The 22908-nt window shown below is 55.5% G+C and overlaps 1 protein-coding gene across 1 annotated transcript; it reads left to right on the plus strand.

The window, feature by feature from the left end:
- Positions 1 to 19174: 19174 nt before the first annotated feature.
- GGT6 (gamma-glutamyltransferase 6) lies at positions 19175 to 21810 on the plus strand. The gene is made up of 4 exons (XM_028124814.2): positions 19175 to 19502; positions 20110 to 20312; positions 20406 to 20519; positions 20777 to 21810. Exons 1-4 carry the CDS (start codon positions 19366 to 19368, stop codon positions 21808 to 21810), a joined length of 1488 nt encoding a protein of 495 aa, XP_027980615.1. The 5' UTR covers positions 19175 to 19365.
- The last annotated feature ends 1098 nt before the right edge of the window (positions 21811 to 22908 follow it).

A 22908-nucleotide genomic window follows, 5' to 3' on the forward strand; every position in this document is an offset into this window, starting at 1 on the left:
AAGGAGGGGAATGCTCAGACCTCCACACTCCTCTGCCCGCCTGGCTGGTACCACCCCTCCACCCTCTGCACCCCGGGTCCGTGTGCATGGGCGCCGGGCGTACATGCTCTTGCGTGAGCATGTAGCACCCCCTCCTCAGAGAGAGGGTCTCTGTCTCAGCCATTCATCCATCCCCACGCCTGGGACAGCACTGGCTTTAGAAAGTGCTCAGGAAACCCTGGGTGATTGGATGCCTGGGCAGAGGGGGCTCACCGGCGAGCCCGCGGGGCCAGAAGGACAGCTAGATGGCTGGACGGTGAGCAGAGAGACAGAAGAGTTGCTTGGGTACTTGGGAGGTGTGGGGGTGCCATTTGCCAGGACGGGTCAGAGCGTGCATTAGAGGGAACGGTGAGCCCTGGGGACTCCCAGGGGCTGCACACAGCCTGTCTCCAAGGTCACCTCTGCCTTTGCACTAGGGATCCCTCCAGGCCCCTGTGCCAAGAAGGGCTCAGGTTGGAGGGTCACAGGCCAGGCCAGACGGGCCTGCCACACCCTTTATGCAGCCCTCAACTTGCAGGGCAGCGAGCTGGCCCGGCAGTCCGGCTTCACATCCGGGAAGGTGCAGAAAGCAGCCACACCCCACACCTCGTCCTCGTGCTCCACGTCTTGGAGCCCTAGTGCACTCCAGGCCTGCATCCCCTGGTGGGCTTATCCCCACTACTCCTCCTCTCAAATCCTGAATCCGGCCTCCATCCTGGAAACGGTTGCCCTGTTATGAGAGCCACAGGAGTGGGGATGCGGGGCGTATATTTACCCTGTCCTGCCAGGCTGCTGGGCTCGGGAGCCAAGTGCAGAGGGAGCCCGGGGGAGGCTGTGCAGGAGCCCAAGCCCCAGGGCAGGCAGCCTTGGCGTCTTGTCTCCGGCTGGGACCCAGGAGAGGGGCACGTGGGGTTCTGCCAGTGCTGATCCTGGGACCCCGAGGCCCCCCGGAGTTCGGGCAGAGAGTCGTGTCCCTGGGTCACTCCAACCAAACCTCAAACTTTGTCGCTCCATCCCCAGGGGACCCTCGCCAGCCATACATAAATGTGTAGGGTTCATCTCTTCCCCATGCACCTGTGGGCGTGTCTGTGTGGGGGAAACACGGGCATTACGGGGTCTGTAATGCTTGCTCACGTACCTGCATACGCGCGCGCACACACTGTGCGGAGGGCACGTGTACCCGTTTGTAGGAGGCTCCTCATGCACTTGCTCGTAGGGGCTGAGTGTGTTTCTGCACACCCATGTGTGGGCCTACAGTACACGTACCAACACAGAAGCTGGGATGTGTCCATGACGCTGATAGGACACACATGCACATGCATGCACGTCACGTGTCTGCGTGTGCGGCCTGTATCAGACGTGTGCATCACTCTGTCGGCTCCGTCAAACACAACCGGGGCCCGTGTCCAGCAGACCCACAAGTCTCTCTGTCCCTGGAAGGGGCCGATCCTGGGTGCTGCAGGCTTCTCTGCACATAAAATGCTAAGGGCGGCCCTGGTTTGGGGACGCGGTGGTATCGAGCAGAACTTCCCAGCCCCCTGCACCCGGGTTGGGCCTCTGGGTCCCAGTGAAGGAGGAACTTCCCACGGGCCTCTGCTGGGGCTCAGGCTAGCCAGAGAACAAACACCACACATCCCGGCTTGGAGTGGCTGAGGTCCTCGCTGCCGACCCAGGGGCTGGGGAGGGTGTGGAGTGGAGACAGCTGCTTCCAGCCCAGATAAGGCTGTCCGGCTCACATTTTCCATTTCCAGGAGCCCCAGCCCCTAAGCCCTGGCCCCACGGCCTGGGGAGGTCTCCACTGCCTGCACCTTGGGAACTGCAGCCCCAAGAGGGGACACAGAGGTCTGGGAAGAGCCAGCACCCCGCCAGAGCATGTGCCGGGCCCCTGGGCTCTGGGGGAGGGTCTCAGGACAGTCTGGAGCCCTCGCAGCTCACATCCTGACCCTCAGGCCTCCAGAAGCCAGCCGGGGATGGGTGGAGGGAGGATGGCCCCTCCTCCCTGCACGGCACTGACTCTGTCCCGTTGCTCCTGCCCCAGGGACCCCGCCACCCAGGGGCCAGCAGTTGCCGTTCGTTCAGTGTTGTGGCGGGGGGGGCAAAACTGGGCCTCAGGCTCTGGGCTCCTTCTGCCTTCTCCCTGCCCCCTCCACACCTCCCACCCAGGGTCCTGGCCCCTCCAGCCGTGCTTGGCCTGCTCCCCTCCCCCTTCCCGGACTATTTATAGAGCCTGGCTCGGTGGCCTCCAGGACAAGAGCCAGAGGTCCAGGGCTCCGGCTCACCGGCTCCTCGGGCCTTCCCCAGGGGCCCTGCAGGCTGGGCAGTGTCTGCTTTCAGCCCAGCAGAAGGCCGCCAACCCAGAGTGAGCGGTGGGGGTGGGGAGGCCAGGCTGAGCTGGGGGGCCTGCTGGGGGACACGCTGGCCTTCCTCAGAAGCGTGCTGGAGACGAGTTGGGGCTGCGGTGTACACAAGAGGTCCCGGGGCCCACCAGCCCCTCCTCACCGCCTCCCCTGCAAGCCCCCAGAGGCCCCTTGCTCTAACAAAACCACCCCTCTGACCACAGGTCCCCCCACCGAGAGGGCATGCCTTCGGGTGCCTCGAAAGGCCCTTCCGGTAGAAGGCACGAAACGCGCCTCCACGCTCGCGCCCACGCTCCTCCCTCTGCCTGAAGCATCCCTTCCACGGTCCTGTCGGACACGCTCCCGCTCGTTCTTCCTCTTCACGTCCTCAGAGCCCAGCAGAGACACCGCCTCCTCTGGGAAGCCTACCCTGATGACGCCTGTCCCCACTCACCTCCACTCCCCGCCCCGCCGTGCCCATGGGAATACATCCCTTCTCTCCGGCCCTGTCTCTGTCCTCCGGTCTGCAGCTTATGTCTGTCTTGAGTAGTGATCTCTGTCTGGGGTGCAGGGCTGGGGGCTCCTGAACTCGCTCGCCCTTCTGCCCCCAGCGCCATCAGCCACTCCTGTTGGAGGAGTGAATGAGGGGCCGCAGCTGGATGAAGGGGCGCACGGACCAGTGATCTGCCGGAGGTGGACAGAACAAGGGAGAGAAAGGAAGCAAGAGAAACCCGTCCTGCGTCCCCTGAGCCCCGGGTAGCGGCCTGGTGTCCCTAGGGCGGGGAGGCGGCAGGGGCAGCCCAGGCCAGGGTCAGTGACATGCCGCGGCCCTGAGCAGCAGCCAGATCGGTCACCCTCATTCTTCCCAGATCAAAGTTCCCCCAGGGAACAGCCTGGAACCCGACACTGGCCCTGGGGGGCTGGGCCAGCTGGCCCCGCTCAGGAGGAGGGCCTGGAGAAGCAGAACACCTGTCCCCAGCTCCAGGGACGCCAGGCCAGCAGCCCAGGGAGGGGACCGGACGCACGCACACCTGCTCCATCCCCAGCCCCTCCCCTGAGGGCCCAGACCCTTCTGTCCCAGGCCTCCAAGGACTCCAGGCCCCCAGCAGCTCAGTGCCTGTCCCCACCCCCACCCTGCGGCCTCTCCCCTCTCCCAGAGGCTTCCACCGCAGACACCCCTCCAGGGACGCCTCTCTGTCTCTGCTCTCCACATGTCTGGCTCTCTCTGCCTCCCTCGGATCCCTGTGTCTTTCCATCCTCCTGTCTCCAGAAGGAGGGATGACCATGGCGGTGTGTTAAGCCTTGTTTCTAAGAACAAGCGGTATTCACACTCCTCTCCATTCTCCAGATTTTCCCTGACGGCAGGGTGGGGTGGGTGAGGGGGAGAGGGCAGAACCCACCACCTCCCCTGCAGCCAGGCCTCCGTGGTGCCCTCGGGCTGCTACATCTGAGTGGGCAGGGAGGAGGCGGGCAGAGCGGGTCTGGGGCAGGAGCCTGTGTCGGTGGGCCAGGCCCCTGAGTCTGCAGCTCGTCCTTCCTCCCTCCTCATTCACTGCGGGAAGTCCCGCCACAGCCAGAGCGTGACCTCACGCCCCCCCCAAGTGCAAGCACACGCTCACACACACATGTGCGCGCACGCATGCTCATATGTGCACACTTGCACCTACACACACGTGCTCACACACATGCACTTGCATGCTCACGTGTACATGCAAACATACACACGTGTGCTCACACATGTACACGTGCACTCACACACATGCACTCACACACGCATGTTCACACATGCACAGATACACACGTGTACTCACGCACATATGCACTCGCACTCGCACGCGCTCACACACGCGCTCGCACGTACATGCTCATGTGTACATGCTCACATGCACACACACAGGCACATAGTGAACACTACATCTGTGAGTTACATAAAATGAGAAGAAATGCATCCAGGCTTCAACCTTGACTCCCGATAAATGTGAAAATGTGCGTCCACCTTTATGTCTTGGCCCCAGACTGGGCCAGACTCCTCACCAACAGGTCAGAACGGCCTGACGCGAGGAGTTGCAATTCAAGCCGAGGAATGACACACAGCTCCGGGGTGCATTTCTGCACACCTGCTGGGGAGCAACGTTCAGCTGACCGCAGCTGCATTGTGCGTGGAAAGGTCTCCTTGCCGGTGGTTAGAGACGGTGGAAACCTTCAGTTCCAAACCAGAGACATGAGAGTCCCAGAAATGAGTAACACAAGAGGATGTGTTTGTAGACAAGAAACGGGGACCAGTCCTTCAAAGAGAGGGGGCAGAGGTCAGAGGCTGGCAGTCCATGGGGCTGGAAAGAGAGCGGAGCTGGGTGTGCAGCGTGTGGGCCACGGCAGAAGGGCTGAGCCGGGCCGGGGGCCAGAGCCTGGCCGGCGTCAGGAGCCCCAGTGTCTGTGACCGAAGAGAGACCAGACCCACGACATCCACCCTTAGGGCCGTGGCAAACACCAAAGCCACATGCTCGTGGTTGGGGCTCAGCAGAGTCACCAGGCTCAAAGGGACTGTCGCAGAGACACGACCCTCATGTGATGTGCAGGCCCACCGTGGACACTGCTGAGAAAACCCTGGTCGGGAGCCTGGCCAGATGCAGACCAAGCTGAGGCTGCTAGCAGGTGGCCCTGGGTTTTGCGGAATCTCTGGATAACCACATAACTAGGAATCACAGAGCACTGACAAGGCAAACAAATTTGGCAAATGGAAGGACTGCTTGCAGAGAGAGTCGAGTGTTAGAGCAATTTGGAAAGCACTTTAAAGTAGATATCTTTAAGGTCCCCCGAGAAACCAAAGGGATAGCAACCGTGAAACCACAAAAGGAGATTGTGAAGTAAGAGCGTGTTGGGCAACAAGGTCCATTAGGAACATGGGAAGTTAGAATTACAGCTAAAAATTCAAAAGGTGGGCTTACTGTCTTCACGGAGCAGAGCTGGAGAGAGCCGTGAGGAACGTGAAGACAAGCTGAGGAATCCCCAGTGTAGCACAGCACCAGGAGACCAAGAGATGGAAACTGCCAGAAACCATCAGGCACGAGGAGAGTAGATGATCCAGAACGGGGAGATAGGAGGGAAGGAGAGGCATTGCTGAAGAAGGAAGTCCTTAGACAGGGAAAAACTGTCACACACTAAGCATGATAAACAAACAAGCAGATTCATAGTTGTTTCACAGTTTGGCAAAGCTTCAGAACATCAGGGATCAAGAAAACAAACCCAGTACCGGAAAACAAGGAGCCCGAATATGGGGTACAGTGTCCTCACGGGCAATACTGAAAGTTGGAATGATCTTCCCAAAGGACTGAAGGAAGCTAAGCTTGCACCTGGAGTTGTGGGTACAGCAGTACTATGCCCAAGAGTAATGCGAAATTAACTGCATTTTCACGCATCAGCTAAAGGGCAAACAAACGTGGGTCCTGGAAGGGAACAGCATGCAGGGCAGTCAAGAGATGGCCCGTCAGGCGGGGCTGGTGGTCTCACCCTCTGATTGCAGCCAAAGCTGCAGCTGGGGTCCCCGGGGCTCAGGATGACAGGCTCTCACCTGCGGGGTCCCTGGGGGCTCAGGATGACAGGCTGTCACCAGAGCGTGTTTCACTTTCTGCTCCAGGACCTGGGCAGTTACCACCTCCAGGGGTGGCACCCACGGTGGGGGGTGGGGGGTGGGGGCGTGGCAGCAGGTGCTTCTCCCATCTGCCCCCTTCAGTGCCTCCGAAGGTCCCCCTGAACCTGAGCCCAAAGTGCCCACAGCAGAGACCTCAGGAGCACCTGCACCGTGGCCTTCCTGCCCCCCTCGCTCTGCGCATGGCCTGGAGCGCCAGGGTGGGGTGCGAGGGCTGGGGGGGGTGCCTCAAGTGAGGAGGACAGGGTTTGCGTCAGCACCCCCTAGAAGTGGATTTTCATGGGGCCCGTGTGGAGGGCTCCAGTCAGGCCTGCTCCTAGCTCAGCCCCAGAGTGAGGACGCCAGAACTGGTAGAGTGACAAGAGTTGAGAAATGGATTAATCATAGTGCGGAGTCTCAACCTCTGAGGAAGGAGTGTCTGTCTGCCCCTCCCAGGTTGAAAACTGGCTCCCAGCTTTCCCTCCCCTCCTTGCCCCACTTACCATTACCTCCCTGTTCTTCCCAGGGCCTCCCCCAGACCCTCAGCCCCTTCCTCTCGGGGCCCTTCCCCGGCAGCAGCACCCACCCCCACAGTGTGGACCTCCTACAGCCCCACACTCACCAGAAACACAAGCTCCTCCCCTCCCGAGGTCCCTCCAGCCCCAGTCTCTCTCTAGAACTCAAACCCTTCGGGACACTCAGACCTTCGTACCCCAGCCCCCCCGTCGCACCCGTGCCCTCCACTTTCCCACCGCGAGCCTGCTGGAGACTCCCTGGTACCTCATGTGGGACCATGAGCAGAGTATTTCCCTTTTTCCCAAATGGCCAGGTATGTGTAAAACCAAGCAAGCTGCCATGCCACCTCTGGCCAGCCCTCATCCCAGTGAGGAGGAAAGGTTGGGGGGTCCCCCAGGCCCCCTCTCTCCCCCCACCCCAAGCAGGCTGATCACAGGGCGGGGGCAGAGCCCGTCCTGCAGCAGGGAGCTCCAGGTCCAGCCAGGCCAGGGTCCCAGCAGCTGTCCCCGAGCACGGGGCTGCTACAGCAGGTGCTCCCAGAGGGGCCCCAGACGGCCCTGTTTGTGGGATGGCTGCGACTCATCAGGATGGCCAGCCCTGGCCACCCCCTCCTCACCAATTGCCCCAGACTCCTCTCAGCTCCTCTGGCCCCCCAGTTCTCCTCCTAGGCTCCCAATTCTCCAGGGGACTTTACCGCCCCTGCCCCGCCCCCACGCCCCCAGCCCCCCACCCTCCGCCACCAGACAGAACAAACAGTAGCGGGGTTGGTCAGGTTCAGTGGTTTCTGTTTGGGGACATGCGCAAGTCCCAGAGATGACGGTGGGGATGGTTGGATGGTGTTGTGAACGTGCTTGACACCACCCACCTGTACACTTAAAAATGCTTAAAATGATCAATGGTATGTATGTTTTACCACAATTTGAAAACATTTAACGGTTTTCCTGTATACGCTGTCTTCCTTGCCCCACACCGGCTGAGCCCCCTCCTTCCCCACTCCCGCTCCCCCCTCCCTCTGATTTCTCCCACCCCTTCCAGGACCTGCAGCCCCTCCAAGCCCCCCACCCACCTGAGTCGCTCCCCCTGACCCCACCCATTTCTCGTAGCCCCCTACAGTCCCTCCAAGCACGTCCTACCCTTGCCTGTCGAGTCCACGCCACCCAACAGAATCGCTCTGCCACCCCTGCTCCAGGCCCTCTGCTTCGGTCAAAATTTTCTGTGCATCCTGGGGGCTGTTTTTCCTCTAGGGGCTCATATGACGTAGGAATCACGACAGAACCCTGCCTGCCGTGGCTTGAACAGGGTGTGAGAATAGGATTGGCCTTGTCCCAGTGCTGACCAAGACCCCAGGACCGTAGGTGCCAATGACTCCCACGTTCCAGAGTGAGGGGAGCCTGCCAAAGTCAGACTCACAAAGGAGGCGTTTGGGAACCAGGTCCTGAGCTGACCACCGCCCCTGCCTTGAGCTCACAAAAGAGGCTGACCAGGCTAAGAGCGGTTAGAAGGAACTAGAGGTATCATTGCTCTGGAGAGATCTGTCCTGTGATCCTAGCAAAGGGGAAGGGGGGGTGTGCTGGTCCCAGACAGCAGCTTCACTAGGATCACGCGGAGAGTCAGTAACTGTTCATGTTCCAGGAACGAGGGGGTAACATAGAGAACAGGGCTCACACCTCAGACATCCGCGAAGGAGGACCTCCATTCCTGCCTTGGAAGGGTTAATGGCCTCAGGCAAGGCCCCCTCCTACTGTAAGCAATTAGGAGTCTGGCAGGAACACAGAAAACATTCTTTCAGACCAGGAACAACAGGCAGGTCCCTGGGAGAAGAGAAGGAGCAACGTGCCAGCCCTCAGCTGAAGCCGGATTGGGGGGTGGGGGGTGCCCAAACAGAGCCCCCAGTCTCACTGAGGGGAAGCAACTGGACTTCACAGGGCCAAGTGCTCAGGAGGAAGGAGACTCCAGAGAAAGCTCCTGGTGTCTGCAGAGCGTCTCCTGGAGGTTTGCTAAGAACTGACGTGCTTGTACATGAGCAGAAAGAACCACCGTGAAGTAGCAGGCCAAGCCATTGGTGGGGCTCACGCAGGAGTGGGGACAGTCCCTGCTTCCACCGGTCAGAATGGAGAGACCTCGCGGTACCTCGAGCACTGGGTAGAGTCTTCAGAAGGGTCATGCATTTCAGCAAAATGAAAGGCAACCTACAGAATGGGAGAAAATATTTGCAAGCCACATATCTATCTAATAAAGGGCTAATATTCAAAATACATAAGGAACTCACAACTCAATAGCAAAGAAACAACCCAATTAAAAATGGACGAACGACCTGAAGAGACATTTTTCCAAAGAAGACGTACAGAGGGCCAATAGGTACATTAAAAGGTGCTCTACATCACTGATCATCAGAGAAATGCAAATCAAAAACCACAGGGAGATATCACGCACACCTCCTAGGAGGTCTACTATCAAGAAGGCGGGAGGTAAATGTTGGTGAGGACGTGGAAAAGGGAAACTCGTGCCCTGCTGGTGGGCATGCAAACCGGTGCAGCCACTGTGGACGTGGTGTGAATATGCACACCACATATGACAGAGTATTATTTAGCCTCGAGAAAGAAAATCCTGCCATTTGCTGATTCACGGTCAGGCATTACGCTACATGTAATAAGCCAGACAAAGAAAGACACACACTGCGTGGTCTCACACATGGTGACTATAGTTGAGAACACTGAATAGTACCATTGAAATTTGCTAAGAGAATAAATCTCAAGCGTTCTCACACATACAACAGAGGTAATCATGTGAAGTGATGGACGTGTTAATTAACTTGATTGTGGGAATTCTTTCACAATGTGTATGTACATCAAATTATCATGTTGTGCACTTTAAATATATTACAATTTTATTTGTAAATTATAGCTCAATAAAGCTGTAAAAAAAAAAAGGAAAGGGAAGGGAAGGGAGAGAAAAGAAAAGAGAAGAAAAGTAAAATAAGAACCATGCACCAGTACATTTTATGGAAAAAAAAAAAAAAGAACCATGCACTAGTAGTGTGGCTAACTAGTCCCAGAATAAAAGTTGCCTTAACAAAGCTTCAAAAGAAGCGGAAAGAATAAAACTGATTCACAGGTTACATAACCACGAGCCAGAACAAAACCCATTATTCTTTAAAGAAATACAGCAGAATACAGCACTCAACAACATAAAATCCAGAACATTCAGCACCTACTAGAACATCACCAGACCTGCAACAGAATGGAAAAATGTGACCCATATGTAGGAGAAACAACGATTACTAGAAACAGACCCAGAGATGACAGGGATGAAGGAATTAGTAGATAAAGACTTTCCAACAGCTGTTTTGACTCTTATAAACATCACTGAGGAAAATTGGGGCAGAACAAGGAGGAAAATGGGAGGTTTACAAAAGAGACCAGAGTGTGGGACTTCTGGGGCGTGAGCACACTACACCCAAAATGGAAATACCCCCAAAGGGGTTATGACCAGATGGGACACCCCCGAAGAAAAGATCAGCGGACCTGCAGAAAATGCGACAAAAGCTGCCCAAAATGAGCCCCAGGAGAAAAGCCACCGGGAAAGACGGGAACTGAGTAACAATGGGCTGTGGGGCAGCATCAAGCCATCTCACTCACGTACACGTGGCTGGTATCCTGGGAGGAGAGAACATTGCAGAACCGAAAACAAGTATCTCAATACATCATGCTTTAAAATTTTCCAAAGGAAATGATGACCATCAACCCATAGATCCGAGAATCTCAACAAAATCCAAGCAAAGGAACAAAGAAAACCACCCCAACCCACATGGTAATCAAATAATCAAATTGCTTAAAAAAAAAAAAGCAACGTAAAATGAAAATCTCAAAAGTATCAAGGAGATCCCATTTGTTGCCAAGATGGAATGACAAGGACTGAATTTTCCCTCTTACCAACATGCTCTAAAAACGGACAAAATACATGAAATAATAGTTTTTTAGCAGTGACATTGGGAAGGTGTGGTTTGCCGTTGCCCCAGCTCCTTGCTTTGGCTTCACCGTCATATGGGTCTCACGAGATGCATGGAATAGCAGAGCATCACCCTTGCAAGGGGGTGACTGGGCTGCAGTAGGTAAAGATGCCCTATACTATAGACCCTAAGCCAACCAGTGAGATAGCGCAGCAAAACGCTATGGCCAGTAAACTAACAAGAAATAGAAATGGAGCCACAAGTGATATTTCATTCACCCAAGGGAAGTCAGAAAAGGAAGTAAGGGGCGCAAGTCAAGTCTGAAATAAGCAGAAGAAAATCATAAATATGAGAGCAGAATTTAATTAAGTGGGAAACAAAACATAATAAAGTCAATTATGCCAGAAATTAATCCAAAACCTGATTCTTTGAAATGATCTATAAAATGGGGGGGGGGGCGGAACTCTAGGCAGACAGATCAGGGGAAAGAAAACACACAAATTATCAGGAGTGAAACAGAGGACATTTCCACAGACCCTACAGGCTTGGAAAGGGTAATGAGGGGGTATCATGAACTATAAATTTGACTAAATGAAATGCATAAATCCCCCAAAGACACAAAGTGTCAAAACTCACTCAAAAAGAAGAGCTAACCCTTCTTAAAAGAAAACCCCAGGCACAAATTACTTCACTGATGAAGTCCACCAAACATTTATGAAAGAAATGTTAAAAGAAACATTTAGGAAATTAAGGAAATTTTTGAAAGAAAGGAGCTGCTCCTGGCCTGGTTTTTCCCGATACTCAAACTAGATAAGAACATAACCACAAGACTCGAGCAAATCAAATCCAGTAATACGTAACAAGATAATGCATCGTGACCATCAGAGGTTTATGCCAGGAATGAAAGCTTAGGTAAGCATTTGAAAATTAATCAATATAACCCAAATTAACAGTGCAAACCAGAAGAACTACAGGATTATCTCAATAGATGCAGAAAAAACATTTGACAAAGTACAACATCCACTTTAATGATTAAAAAAAATTTTAAAACCTCTTAGTAAATAGGAACAGAAAGGAACTTCCTCAACCTTATAAAAAGCAGCCAGAATAAACCTACAACTAACACAGTTCTTGACCATAAAAGGCTGAATGTGTCTCCTCTAAGATTAGGGGACAAAGACCAGCATATCTTGTCTGACTTCTTCGGTTCAAAATTGTGCTCTGAGTTTTAGCCAGTGCAACAGACAAGAAACAGAAGGCATGCATATTGGATACAAAGTCACAAAAACATACCACCGCTTAGAAAATCTTAAGCAATCTACAGAGAAACTACTCTAACTAATAAATGAGCTTAGCAAGGTCTCAGGATACAAGGATCGAGGTGAATACACAAAAATCAATTGGATTTCTTTACATGAGCAAGACATTATTAGTAGGGCACTGAGATATTTTTTAAAAATATCATTTACCATAGTAATTACAATTGTAGAAAACTCAGTACCATTCATGATAGCAGAAAACTTAAAAATGCTCAAGTAGATATTTAACAAAACATACAGCAGACTTGTACATGAACAACTGCAAAATATTGCAGGGATAAATTTAAAAAGTCCTAAACAAATGGCAAAATACACTGGTTCACAAATCATAAGAATCAATATTGTTGTCAGTTCACTCCAGGTGGGTCTAGAGAGTATCATCACCCCGATCAAAGGCATTACAGGCTTTCTTTCCAAAAAACTGCGAAATCAATTCTAAATGCTAGCCAAAAATTCTTTTAAAAAAGAAAAACTACCCTGGAGGTCCCAAACTACTTGATTTTGAGACTTACTATATAAAGCTATATAATCAAGACAGTGTTCTCATCGTGTAGGAAAGATGGAGGTATCTTTCCTGGTATCAGACCAGGGCTAATTATGAGCAAGAATAGAGTCCAGAAATCGGCTTATATACGTGTAGTCCATTGATTTGCAACAAGGGTTGAAAACCAGGAAGACAATAGTCTTTTTCACAAGGGGCATTGGAATAATTGGATATCTATATGCAAAAATAAAATGAACTTTGGTCTGTACCTCATGCCATTCCCCAAAATCAATTCAAAATGAATCATAGACCTAAATAAAACTGTAGCTAAAACTGGGGCGCCTGAGTGGCTCAGTGGGTTAAGCATCTGCCTTGGGCTCAGGTCATGATCCCGAGATCCCGGGATCGAGCCCCGTGTAGGGCTCCCTGCTCACTGGGGAGTTTGCTTCTCTCTCTGCCCCTCCCCCTGCTCACGCTCTCCCTCTGTGTCTCTCTAATAAATAAATAAAATCTTTAAAATTTTTTTTCAAAAAAGAGGGATGAAAACATGTGTTCAAACACTTGCACAGAAGTGTTTACAGCCGCTATATTCATAATAATAAAACAACGGAAACAACCCCATCTCCACTGATGGGCAAATACATTGCTGTATATAGACACATTGAGCGCTGCTCACGGTAAAAAAAAAAAAATAGGAATACATGCAACAACTTGGAGTCCTCTCAAAGGCTTTACCCTACGTGAAAGGAGTCAGATATGAGTGATGATACATTGTATGATCCCATTAATAATATGTAAATCCTCAAAACAGGAGTCCTTTGGTAAAGGCAATTAGCTTGGTAGTTGCCGAGGGCCAGAGGTAAAAGGTGAGGCCGAGGGGCACAAGGAAACTTTTTGGGTGATGTAGACGTTCTTTATCTTGATTGTGGTGTTGGTAAATGGCTGTATACATTAAAATGGGTGAATTTTACTTTATATACATTATATCTTTTTCTTTTAAAGATTTTATTTATTTATTTGAGAGAGAGAATGAGAGAGAGAGAGCATGAGAGAGGGGAGGGTCAGAGGGAGAAGCAGACTCCCCGCTGAGCAGGGAGCCGGATGTGGGACTCGATCCCAGGACTCCAGGATCATGACCCGAGCCGAAGGCAGTCGCTTAACCAACTGAGCCGCCCAGGCGCCCTATATACATTATATCTCAAAAAATCTGATTTTTAAAATGGAATGCATGGCTGACTTGCTGGCCAACGGCAGTTTCCAGAGCAAAGCGAAGGCAGTTCACTGCACCGGAAGCCGATACCCCTAAATCTATGGGGAGAAGGGCGCCGGCCCCCCGGGGACAGGTGCTCAGGCCAGACTCCGGGCGCCCCTGAAGCCTGCCCGCGCGCGCCCCCTGGCGGGACGTGAGATCCTGACAGCCAGGGACGGGGCGCCTGCAGCCGGGAGCCCACGAGGCTCACCCACCTGCGGAAGCCAAGGGGATGTGGGCGAGGGGCCGGGGTCGTGGTACCGGCTGCGGGGCTTGGGAAGAGCTTGCAAAAGAGTCCCACTATAGATGAGTCAGCTTCGTACACACCGCAAGCCCAGAGAGGCTGCGCGCCGGCTCAGGCGGTGCTGGTTGGAAGACCTTACCTGCCCCTCTCCCCTACCTCGACCTGGAGGAGCCAACATCAGTCTAGCGGGTGAGGAGTAGGGTCTCCGGGTGCAGGAGCCGGCAGGCAAGTCTGGAAGGGGTCGATCACACACACACTCTCTCACGCACAGGCCTTTTCTCCTGTCGCTGGAGGCTTAACCCAACACAGACCGAGAAGGTGCAAGGGAGAGGGTTTTAACCTTGAATGAACTTTTAAGTTTTGTTTTGGGAGGCCTTGTACTTTTTTTGCATTTTTCATTGTGGTAAAATATACCTAACATAACATTGGCCATGTTAGCCATTGTTAAATGTACAATTCAGCGGCACCAAGTTCACTTACACCACCGCGCATCCTTCCCCAGAAACCTCATCGTCCCTGACTGAAGCCCCTTGCCCACTAAACACAAACTCCCCACAGCCCCCCCACCCCCACCCCTGGAAACCACTATCCTCCTTTGTCTCCATGCGTTTGACCTACCCGGACGGCTTTCTTAATTGCAATTACTGAAATGAGACTTTTGTAACTTGAAGTGACCTGGGAATGTTTGCTGACAGAGACTGTCCAGAAAACGCACGGGCTCGCCCTGTATTCAGTTCAGGGGGTGGTTATGGGCCATCCCCGAAGAGCAAACTGCTCCTTCGTTTTAGAAATCTTGATTTCAATAATTGGCTATTTGGGCCACTAGTCTTTTCTTGCCTGCATTTTAAGTTCCCACTGTTACGTTTTAAATTCACTAATAAAGAGTGAGCCCCAGGCCCCATCCTCAACCCCAATAAAAGCAGAATCTCAGACCCCCTCACTGTGTGGCCCAGGTGTGCTCTGTAATTTCCAGGTCCTGTATGTAATAGACCTTTGTTTCTGCAGTTTCCTTTCTTTTTTAAGATTTTATGTATTTATTTGAGAAAGAGGACGAGGAGGGGGAGGGGCAGAGGGAGGGAGAGAGAGAGAGAAGCAGACTCCCCGCGGAGCAGGGAGCCCGACACGGGGCTGAATCCCAGGACCCGGAGATCACGACCTGGGACAAAGGCAGACGCTTCACCGACTGAGCCACCCAGGCGCCCCTGTTCCTGCAGTTTTCTGACGGCTCTTGAAGGGTGTCTCACAACATAGTAAGATCCACAAAGGCCCGTCCAGCCGCAGCATTGCCGGTTGACAGGCTGAGACCAACACCAAACAGCATCGTTGTCCCCATTCTGACTTGTGGACCACAGTGGCATTCAGAAATTATTAGCTTACACCAGCATTTAATAATCCCAGAAAGACATGATTATTTCATTTCCCAGGTGCACAATTACTATGGCAAATGGCATACACTCATTTTAACACTGCATCCTCTCTCTGTTCAGGTTGTTCCTGACTTGTTCAAAACCATTTTCAGTGGTTCCTGCAACTGGAATCACCTGGAGTATTGTTTTTTCATACCAATATTCTGGGGACCTCACACAGAATCACCTTGAGAGGAAAAGCCAGTCCTTCTACTCGTTCCCTCCTATAACCAGAGTCAAATCTGAGTGTGTCCCGGGGGTCAATTATAAAGTCAACCCGAAGAAAGGTGTGTGCACGCACCCGTGCACGCACCCGGCAGGCCTGAGCTGGAGGGGTGCTGAGCAGGAAAGCCTTCCCTGGAGCTTCAGGAGCCTGGAGGATTGCTGACCGCTGGCCCCATACCCTTCCTTGCCTCTGGGACCCCTTTGGTTGGATGGAGCAACCAGAGCCTGGAGGATGTGCTTTGTGGACTGGGGGACAACCCAGCCTCAGAGGAGGTACCCGTGCACGCCTGAGAAATGGGTCTGTGAGGGCATAATTCTAGCAGCAGTTCTCTGGGGGAGCTTTCAAAGCCTCATGATGACTGAGGCTCACTTGTGGAGATACTGACTCAGCTGGTGCTTGATGGTGGGGGAGGGGGCAGACCGGGGTCGTGGTATTTTATTTTTTTATTTTTAGTTTTTAAAGATTTTATTTATTTGACACAGAGAGACACAGCGAGAGAGGGAACACAAGCCGGGGGAGTGGGAGAGGGAGAAGCAGGCTTCCCACGGAGCAGGGAGCCCGATGCGGGGCTCGATCCCAGGACCCCGGGATCATGACCTGAGCTGAAGGCAGACACCTAACGACTGAGCCACCCAGGCGCCCCTGGATCGTTGTATTTTAAAAAACTGATGGAGTGTGAAGAGCACAGGGTGATATATGGAAATGTTGAATCACTAAATGCTACACCCGAAACTAGTATTATACTGTATGTTAACTAACTGGAACTTAAAGAAAAACTTTAAAAAAAATTGACAGAGGGGCACCTGGATAGCTCAGTGTTAAGCGTCTGACTCTTGATTTCGGCTCCGGTCATGATCTCAGGGTCCTGAGATCGAACCCAGCTCAGAGCCTGCTTAAGATTTGCTCTCTCTCCCTCTGCCCCTCCCCGCCTCAGGCACAGGTGCACACACCTGCGCTCCATCTCTCTCTCTCTCTCTCTCTCAAAAAGAAAATTGATGGAATTGTTCCTGTTGCAAAAATCACTAGAGGGCTAGATAAGGCAGCTGTCCCCTATGGTGGCTACACACTGAAAATACCTGAGAAACGTTTTAAACATACAGATGAATCACCCACCTAAGGATTCTGATTTAATTATTTAATTGGTTTGCCTGGATATTGGGGGTTTAGCTCACCAGGTGATTCTAATGTGCACCCAAGGCTAGGAGAAGGAATGAATGCATCTTCAGTCCTATACTCAGAGGGAGGGCCACCTGTGAGTGTGTGCGTGGGGTTGCTGGGTGTGAATTATGCAGACCGCTTTAGCATCGTGAGATTGAAGCCCTAAAGCACAGAGGGAGTAATTGCTTCCTGGACCCAATTCCAGTGGGGGGTGGGGGCGGGTTTTCAGACACCAGCGGGTTCTCCTGGCCTCCACTCATTTCTGACCCTGTGTACCCGGAGATAAGGTCAGAGCCCCTGCCCAGGGTAAAGGTTCAGTCCTACAAGACCGCGCACCCCAGCCCTGCCCACCGGATGGGCCAAGCGCAGGTCCACATTGTCGGCTGTGCTTCTGACTGACTAGCTGTGATTCAGAGGCTCCCGTGGCCCCTCCTCAGGTTCTGTTAATCTGCTAGAGCAGCTCACAGAGCTCAGGAAACTCATTTACTCATTAGATCACCGGTTTATAATAAAGGGCACAACTCAGGGACAGCAGGGGGGAGAGAGGCCAGGGCGAGGTGTGGGGCAGGGGCAGGGCCGCCGTGCCCCCTCCAGGAGCCCCATCCACCAGCACCCCCGTGCGCTCACCCTATTTTTGGCTTTCGTGGACGCTTCCTTACTTAGACACCATTGATTAAACCATTGGCTTTTGGTGATTGATTCGACCTCCAGCCCGTCATCCATCCGCACTGGTCAGTGGGGGGACTGGGAGTTCTCCTGGCCTCCAGCCTCCCCTTAGGTGGGGTCCAAATGCCACCCCATTAACAAACAAAAGGCACCTTTAGGTCTCAGCATTTAGGAAGTTGCAAGAGTTTTAGGAGCTCTGCGCCGGAAACAGGATGAGGAAACCTAGGTCTCTTCCTATAAATCGCGGTCCGAGGAAGGAATGCACGTCTCTGGAGGGTCCAGTGTGTACCAGGCACCGGCCTAAGGGTTTTCAGAGAATCTCCTGGTTTGATTCACGCCTCAGCTCCAGGAGGACAGATGTTGTCACTCCTGTTTTATAGAAGTGGCGTCAAGACGCCCACAGCCACGTGGTGAGTCCGTGGCAGAAACCGAACAAGATCCTAGGAAGGAAGGACCGACCTTCATTCTGAGATTGTAACCTCCCCTTGGTTTATGAAATGAGAGCAGATGGTCTTTGTGACCCCCTCCCACACACACATCCCCTTGGCAAACAAAAAGGAGGCGACCCTCTGCTGGTATCTCCATATGGTTGGTTCAGTTTTTATTGGGTCGAGAAATCAGAAACCCCGGAAACCAGCTTAGAGTGAGCTGAGGGGAAGTGGAAGGCAGCAGATGCCCATGATTTTTTGTGGGTCAGATTGTGGTCCCGGGATCACCCGGGAGTTAGGAAAGCAGATTCGTGGTGCCTACCCCAGACCTACAGGGTCAAAACTCGGATCTCACAAACCCCCTGAGTGATTCCGATGCACCCGAAGTGGAGAACACCCCACCTGCTCGTGAAGAGGCCAAGAGAAAGGGGGAGGGGCGGAGAACCACGCGGCATTGGACGATTTCTGTGATTGTTTCAATGTAGAAAATACTTGAGCTTTAAAAAAAATAAAATTGAATAAAATGTACTTCCAGACAAGAGCCTGTGCCATAAATGCACAGCTGGATGCATTTCCACAATCGGCACATTCGGGAAACCCACGTCAGACTAAGAAACAGCCTCCCCTGCATCCCAGAGACCCTCCTGTGCCTCCCCCCGTCACCACCTACCCTGCGATCTCTGTGCCCTAGCAGCAGACAGAATGCGTCGTCCCACCCGGCCCCGGCCCCGCATCACTGCTCGGGAGACGCACCTGTATTTCCGCGCTCACCTGAGGAGCGCCTGCCCACGTCCTGCAGCGTGACATGGGGCGGGCCGCATACCCGTACCTGGGAGAGTGTCTGTGTTCTCGCCCTCCAGGCGTTGTAGACAAGGAACCAGCGTGGAAATCATGAAGCTGCGGGACAGAAACGGTCAGTGAGGCCGTGGGGTCCTGGGCCAGCCGGGGGCCGGAGCCGGGAGGGGCTGGGGCCAGAACCAGAGGCTGCGAATGGCTTTCCCCTTGCAGTGGGGGGGAGAGAACCCAGTGGGGGTGGCCTCGATGTGGCCGCATGACATGGGAGGTGGGGTTGTCCACTGGGGCGCGTCGGAGGGTCGGGATTTGAGGCTGGGGAGCTGGAGGTGTGATGTGGTCATGGGGGAGACGGGTCGCCACAGGGGACGAGCGCGCCGAGCCTGGGGTTCACGGCGTGTCCCACAGCAGCCTTCTGGGCGGTGAGACCTCACCACGGAGCAGGTGCTGGGGACTCAGGGTCGGGGCCGTGGGCCCAGGAGGTCTGCAGTGCCACCCACTGGGCAAGAGCCGCACGACATGCCACGGTGTCACCTTCCCCACCCTCCAGGTTGCTCCCCAGACAGAGAAGGCCGGACTCACCCACACAGGCACCTAGTCACATGCTTAGCCCTGACCCAAGCCACACTGAGTCCCAAACAGGCGGGGGATCCAGCGGCTGCCTCCCCGGAGGGCGGGGGCTGGGCTCCTCCTTCCTCACGGAGCTGCACCCCCGTCCCAGGCTCCCCAGCCCCGAGAGCCCCCAGGCCTGTGCTCTGATGGGGCAGTCTCGCACGCAGCCTCCCTGGCCTCGTGCCCTGCCCAGACCTGTTCTAGATTCCACACCACCCTTCCCCAAGGCTGCCTCCACCCCCCCACCCCCCCACCCCGCCCCAGCCAAGCGCAGGCGAGGCCGGGACTCCACAGGGAGGCTGGCAGGCTGCAGAGCCGGTGTGCACACCGCGAGGCCATGGAACCGCCCGCAGGGCCGGTGCTCTACCAAAAGCTGCTTCTCTGGGACCCCAGCTTGGGGTTTGAGGACGATGAGGAGGAGGAGACATCAGAGCTGGTCGCTCCCGACACCCGGAGGCCCCACGACTCCTTGGGGTGAGTCAAGGAGGGGCCTGGGCACCCGGCACCTGAGGCCTGAGGCTGGCAGGTCCCTCCCTCCGGGGCCCCTAAGGTGGGGACAGAGGGCGGACACCCCCACTCTTGGTCCAGCTCTGGGAGCTTTCTGGGTGAATGGGGAGAAGCCACACACTGCAGCCCCAGACCTGGTCTCCACCAGTCTGTCCAAGGTCTGTGTGTCTGAAGGGACATTTGTCCCAAGCCAGGCGTGCCGGCTGCTCTGTCAAAGGTCCCCAGGCCCCACCCCTGGCGCAGGAGGCACCTGCTGGGCAGGTTGGAGCCTGGCTACACCCGGCTGGGCTCTGCTCCTCAAGCTGGCCAAGTCCACCTCAGGCCTCCCTCCTGCCTGGCTCAGCCCTGCCTCTCCGACCTCCTCCCCAGAGAGACTCCCTCCCTGGCTGTCCTGTTTCCCCAAGCCCCTTCCGATCCCCACGTCTCCTCTACGCTGTGCCAGGAGGCCCTTGTCCTTGGCGAACGTGCACTCTCGCAAGTAAGGCCACACCCTTTGGGAAGTATTCGCTGGGTTCTCTCGGGACTCTTGGTTGCCCCCTGCCCCAGCCCTGGCTCAGGACACCCGTCTCAGCAGGAACAAGTTTGGCGGGCTGCCCGGGGCCTGGGCCCGCCTCGGTGCCGCCCTGCTGCTGCTGGCTGTTGGCTTCTCCCTGGCTGCGAGGCAACTCTACACCAGGGGTAACCCTACAGGAAGCCTGGGCTCAGCAGCCCCCCGGCCCGGCGGGCACTCCCACCACCCCGGCGTGTACCACCATGGTGCCATCATCAGCCCTGCAGGTCAGAGCTGGGGAGCTGCTCCGGGGAGGGGAGGGGAGGGCCCGGGGCCTTGGTCCCAGGCCACTCCCCAAGACAGTGTCTTCCTGGCTGTAGCCACGTGCTCCCACCTGGGCCGAGAGCTGCTTGTCGCCGGCGGCAACGTCGTGGACGCAGGAGTGGGAGCAGCTTTGTGTCTGGCAGTGGTGCACCCTCATGCCACAGGGCTAGGTCAGTGCCCCACGACCCCAGGCGTGCTCGGTGACCTGGAACTCGGGCCCTGACCTCAAGGCTGCGTACTGGCAGGACCTAGGCTGTGGCCCCTGCTCCGCGGGGCACATGATCTTGACCCTGGGGCCTACTTAACAACCCCCGTCTCCAGGCTCAGAGAATAACTCCTGACTGCAGTTAGCAACCTTCACCTGGGGCCACTGAGTGACCCCGGCCCAGGGCCACTGAGTCCTGTGTGACCCCTCTGTCTCCTCCAGGTGCCATGTTCTGGGGTCTCTTCTACAACAGCACCTCGCGCACTCCAACTGCCCTGACGTCCGGCCCGGCCCAGACCCTGGGCCCTGGCCTGGGGCTGCCGACCGCTCTGTCCACCCTGCACTTGCTGCACACGCACTTTGGCCGCCTGCCCTGGCCGCGACTGCTGGTGGGCCCTGCCACACTGGCTCGAGAGGGCTTCCTGGTGGATGCAGCCCTGGCTGCGGCTCTGGCAGCCCGGGGCACAAAGGGCCTCTGTCCACTACTGTGCCATGCCGATGGGACGCCCCTGGGCCCCGGGGCTCGAGCCACCAACCCCAAACTGGCAGCTGTCCTGCTCAGAGCAGCCCTTGCCCCCACCCCAGACCTTGCCGGGGACGCCCTGCTGAGCCTGCTGGTCAGAGACCTGGGGCTGCAGGGGTCCCCATCTGGACCCACGCCCGCCCTGGAGCCCGCACTGCAGCTAGCCATGCCCCAGGGCCTCCTGTCAACCACCCCCGGCCCCTCAGCTGGTCCAGAGCTGCTGACAGTGCTGGAGGCAGCCCTGCGCTCTGGAGGGCCCAGCCCCGACCCCTGCCCAGTGCCCCTGCAAGCTCCCGTGACCCCTGTGGGCAGCGTCCTGGCCACCATAGACAGCAGTGGCTCCGTGCTCCTCCTCGCGTCCTCACTCAACAGCTCCTTTGGCTCCAGACACCTGTCCCCAAGCACTGGGGTTCTACTCAGCAACCTGGTGGCCAAGCCAACGGCCAGTGCCTGGGCCTGCCCCCTCATCCTCCATGGCAGTTCAGACGACACAGAGGCTGATGTGTTGGGGCTGGTGGCTTCGGGAACCCCGGCAGTGGCCAGAGTCATGAGTCATGCCTTGCTCAGTCACCTGGCTGCGCCCCAAACCCAGGCCCAGCCCCAGCATCAGCAGGGACCGACACCAAGCACTAGTGTTTGTGGCCAAGGGACCCTGCTCCAGGTGGCTGCTCAGGCAGAGCACGCCCACGTCTCCAGTGTCCCCAGTAGCTGCTGCACCTTCCAGGGGTTCTAAGTGGGGGGACGTGTCTAGCAGGGGGTGGGAGGGTGGGGGCCTTTAGCCCGGAGGCAGGAGCAGAGCAGACCCCGCAATGATGAAGTGCATAGACAGTGTGCGTGAGTAACGCGGTCACTGCTAGCTCAGGCCCACAACCTCCGGCCTGGTCAGCATCCTGGACTCCAGATCTGGCTCTTTTCTCAGCTACGGAAACCGAGGGTATTGGGGAAAGAGCCCCAGGACCCAGGGCCAGCCCTGAGTTCAGATCCAGCTCTGGGAAGGACAGGCAGAAGAGTGCCAAGCCCCTGCGTTGGCTCCAGGCCCAGCTTGGGGTACTGCTGGCCTCTCTGTCTTCCCCTTCAGGCCACTCTCTGCCAATCTCTCTCAGCTGAGCTGGAAACCAAATAAAGATCCAATCTCCTGGATGCCTGTGCCATTCCTGCTTCCCAGTTTCCCACCGGCCTGTGAGGTGCTTGGTGTCGTGGCCTCCCCCTTGGGCAGCACAGCAGACCCACACCGGAGGGGCAGAGCCTGGGCCACTGTCTTCCAGCTTCCCCTGCTCTGCTCACCCTCTGCTCCCGGGGCACCATGTACATAAGGTAAACGTCTGCACCTCGCTTCCTAAAACAGCAGAGCAAGGAAGGGGGTGACAGGAGGGCCAGTGAGGCCGAAAGGAGCTGGAGCTGGGGGCGTGGGACTTAAGGGGGGGCGGTGTTGGGCCTCCCACGTCCCCCAGGGCTGGGGTCTCCCGGGGTTACAACCCTCCAGAGACAGCTTCTGCATCCAGATGCAGGGGTGACCCGCAGCACTCCCCCTTGCAACAGTCCTCTCTGATTTCGGAGAACTCACGTCCCCAGCTCAGAGAACGGCACCACCGTCGACCCAGTCATGTTAACTCTCTTTCCTTCTCCCCCACATCCATCACCCCCCCAGCCGGCTCCAAGTTGGCTGGGCTCCGACCTGCTCATGTCACCTCGCTCCAGCCCACCACGGCCCCGAAGCATTCTTCGAGCTTCTCCCTCTGCAATCCTGCAACCCATGCCCCCCGCAGCGCCCAGGAATCTTTTAAGGATGTAAATAGGATCAAGGCTTGCCCTTGCATAGAACCCTCCAACT

Source organism: Eumetopias jubatus, unplaced genomic scaffold (genome assembly GCF_037043125.1).
Source record: "Eumetopias jubatus isolate StellerSeaLion01/CBP00866 unplaced genomic scaffold, mEumJub1_p1.0 scaffold_10, whole genome shotgun sequence".
Lineage (NCBI taxonomy): Eukaryota > Metazoa > Chordata > Mammalia > Carnivora > Otariidae > Eumetopias > Eumetopias jubatus.

What these genes read in the sequence shown, in the direction of transcription:
- GGT6 (XM_028124814.2), top strand. Translation starts at nt 19,366, where the DNA reads ATGGAACCGCCCGCAGGGCCGGTGCTCTACCAAAAGCTGCTTCTCTGG. An exon ending in AGGCCCCACGACTCCTTGGG is followed by an intron (nt 19,503 to 20,109) that starts GTGAGTCAAGGA and finishes CCGTCTCAGCAG; the next exon opens with GAACAAGTTTGGCGGGCTGC. An exon ending in CCCTCATGCCACAGGGCTAG is followed by an intron (nt 20,520 to 20,776) that starts GTCAGTGCCCCA and finishes TGTCTCCTCCAG; the next exon opens with GTGCCATGTTCTGGGGTCTC.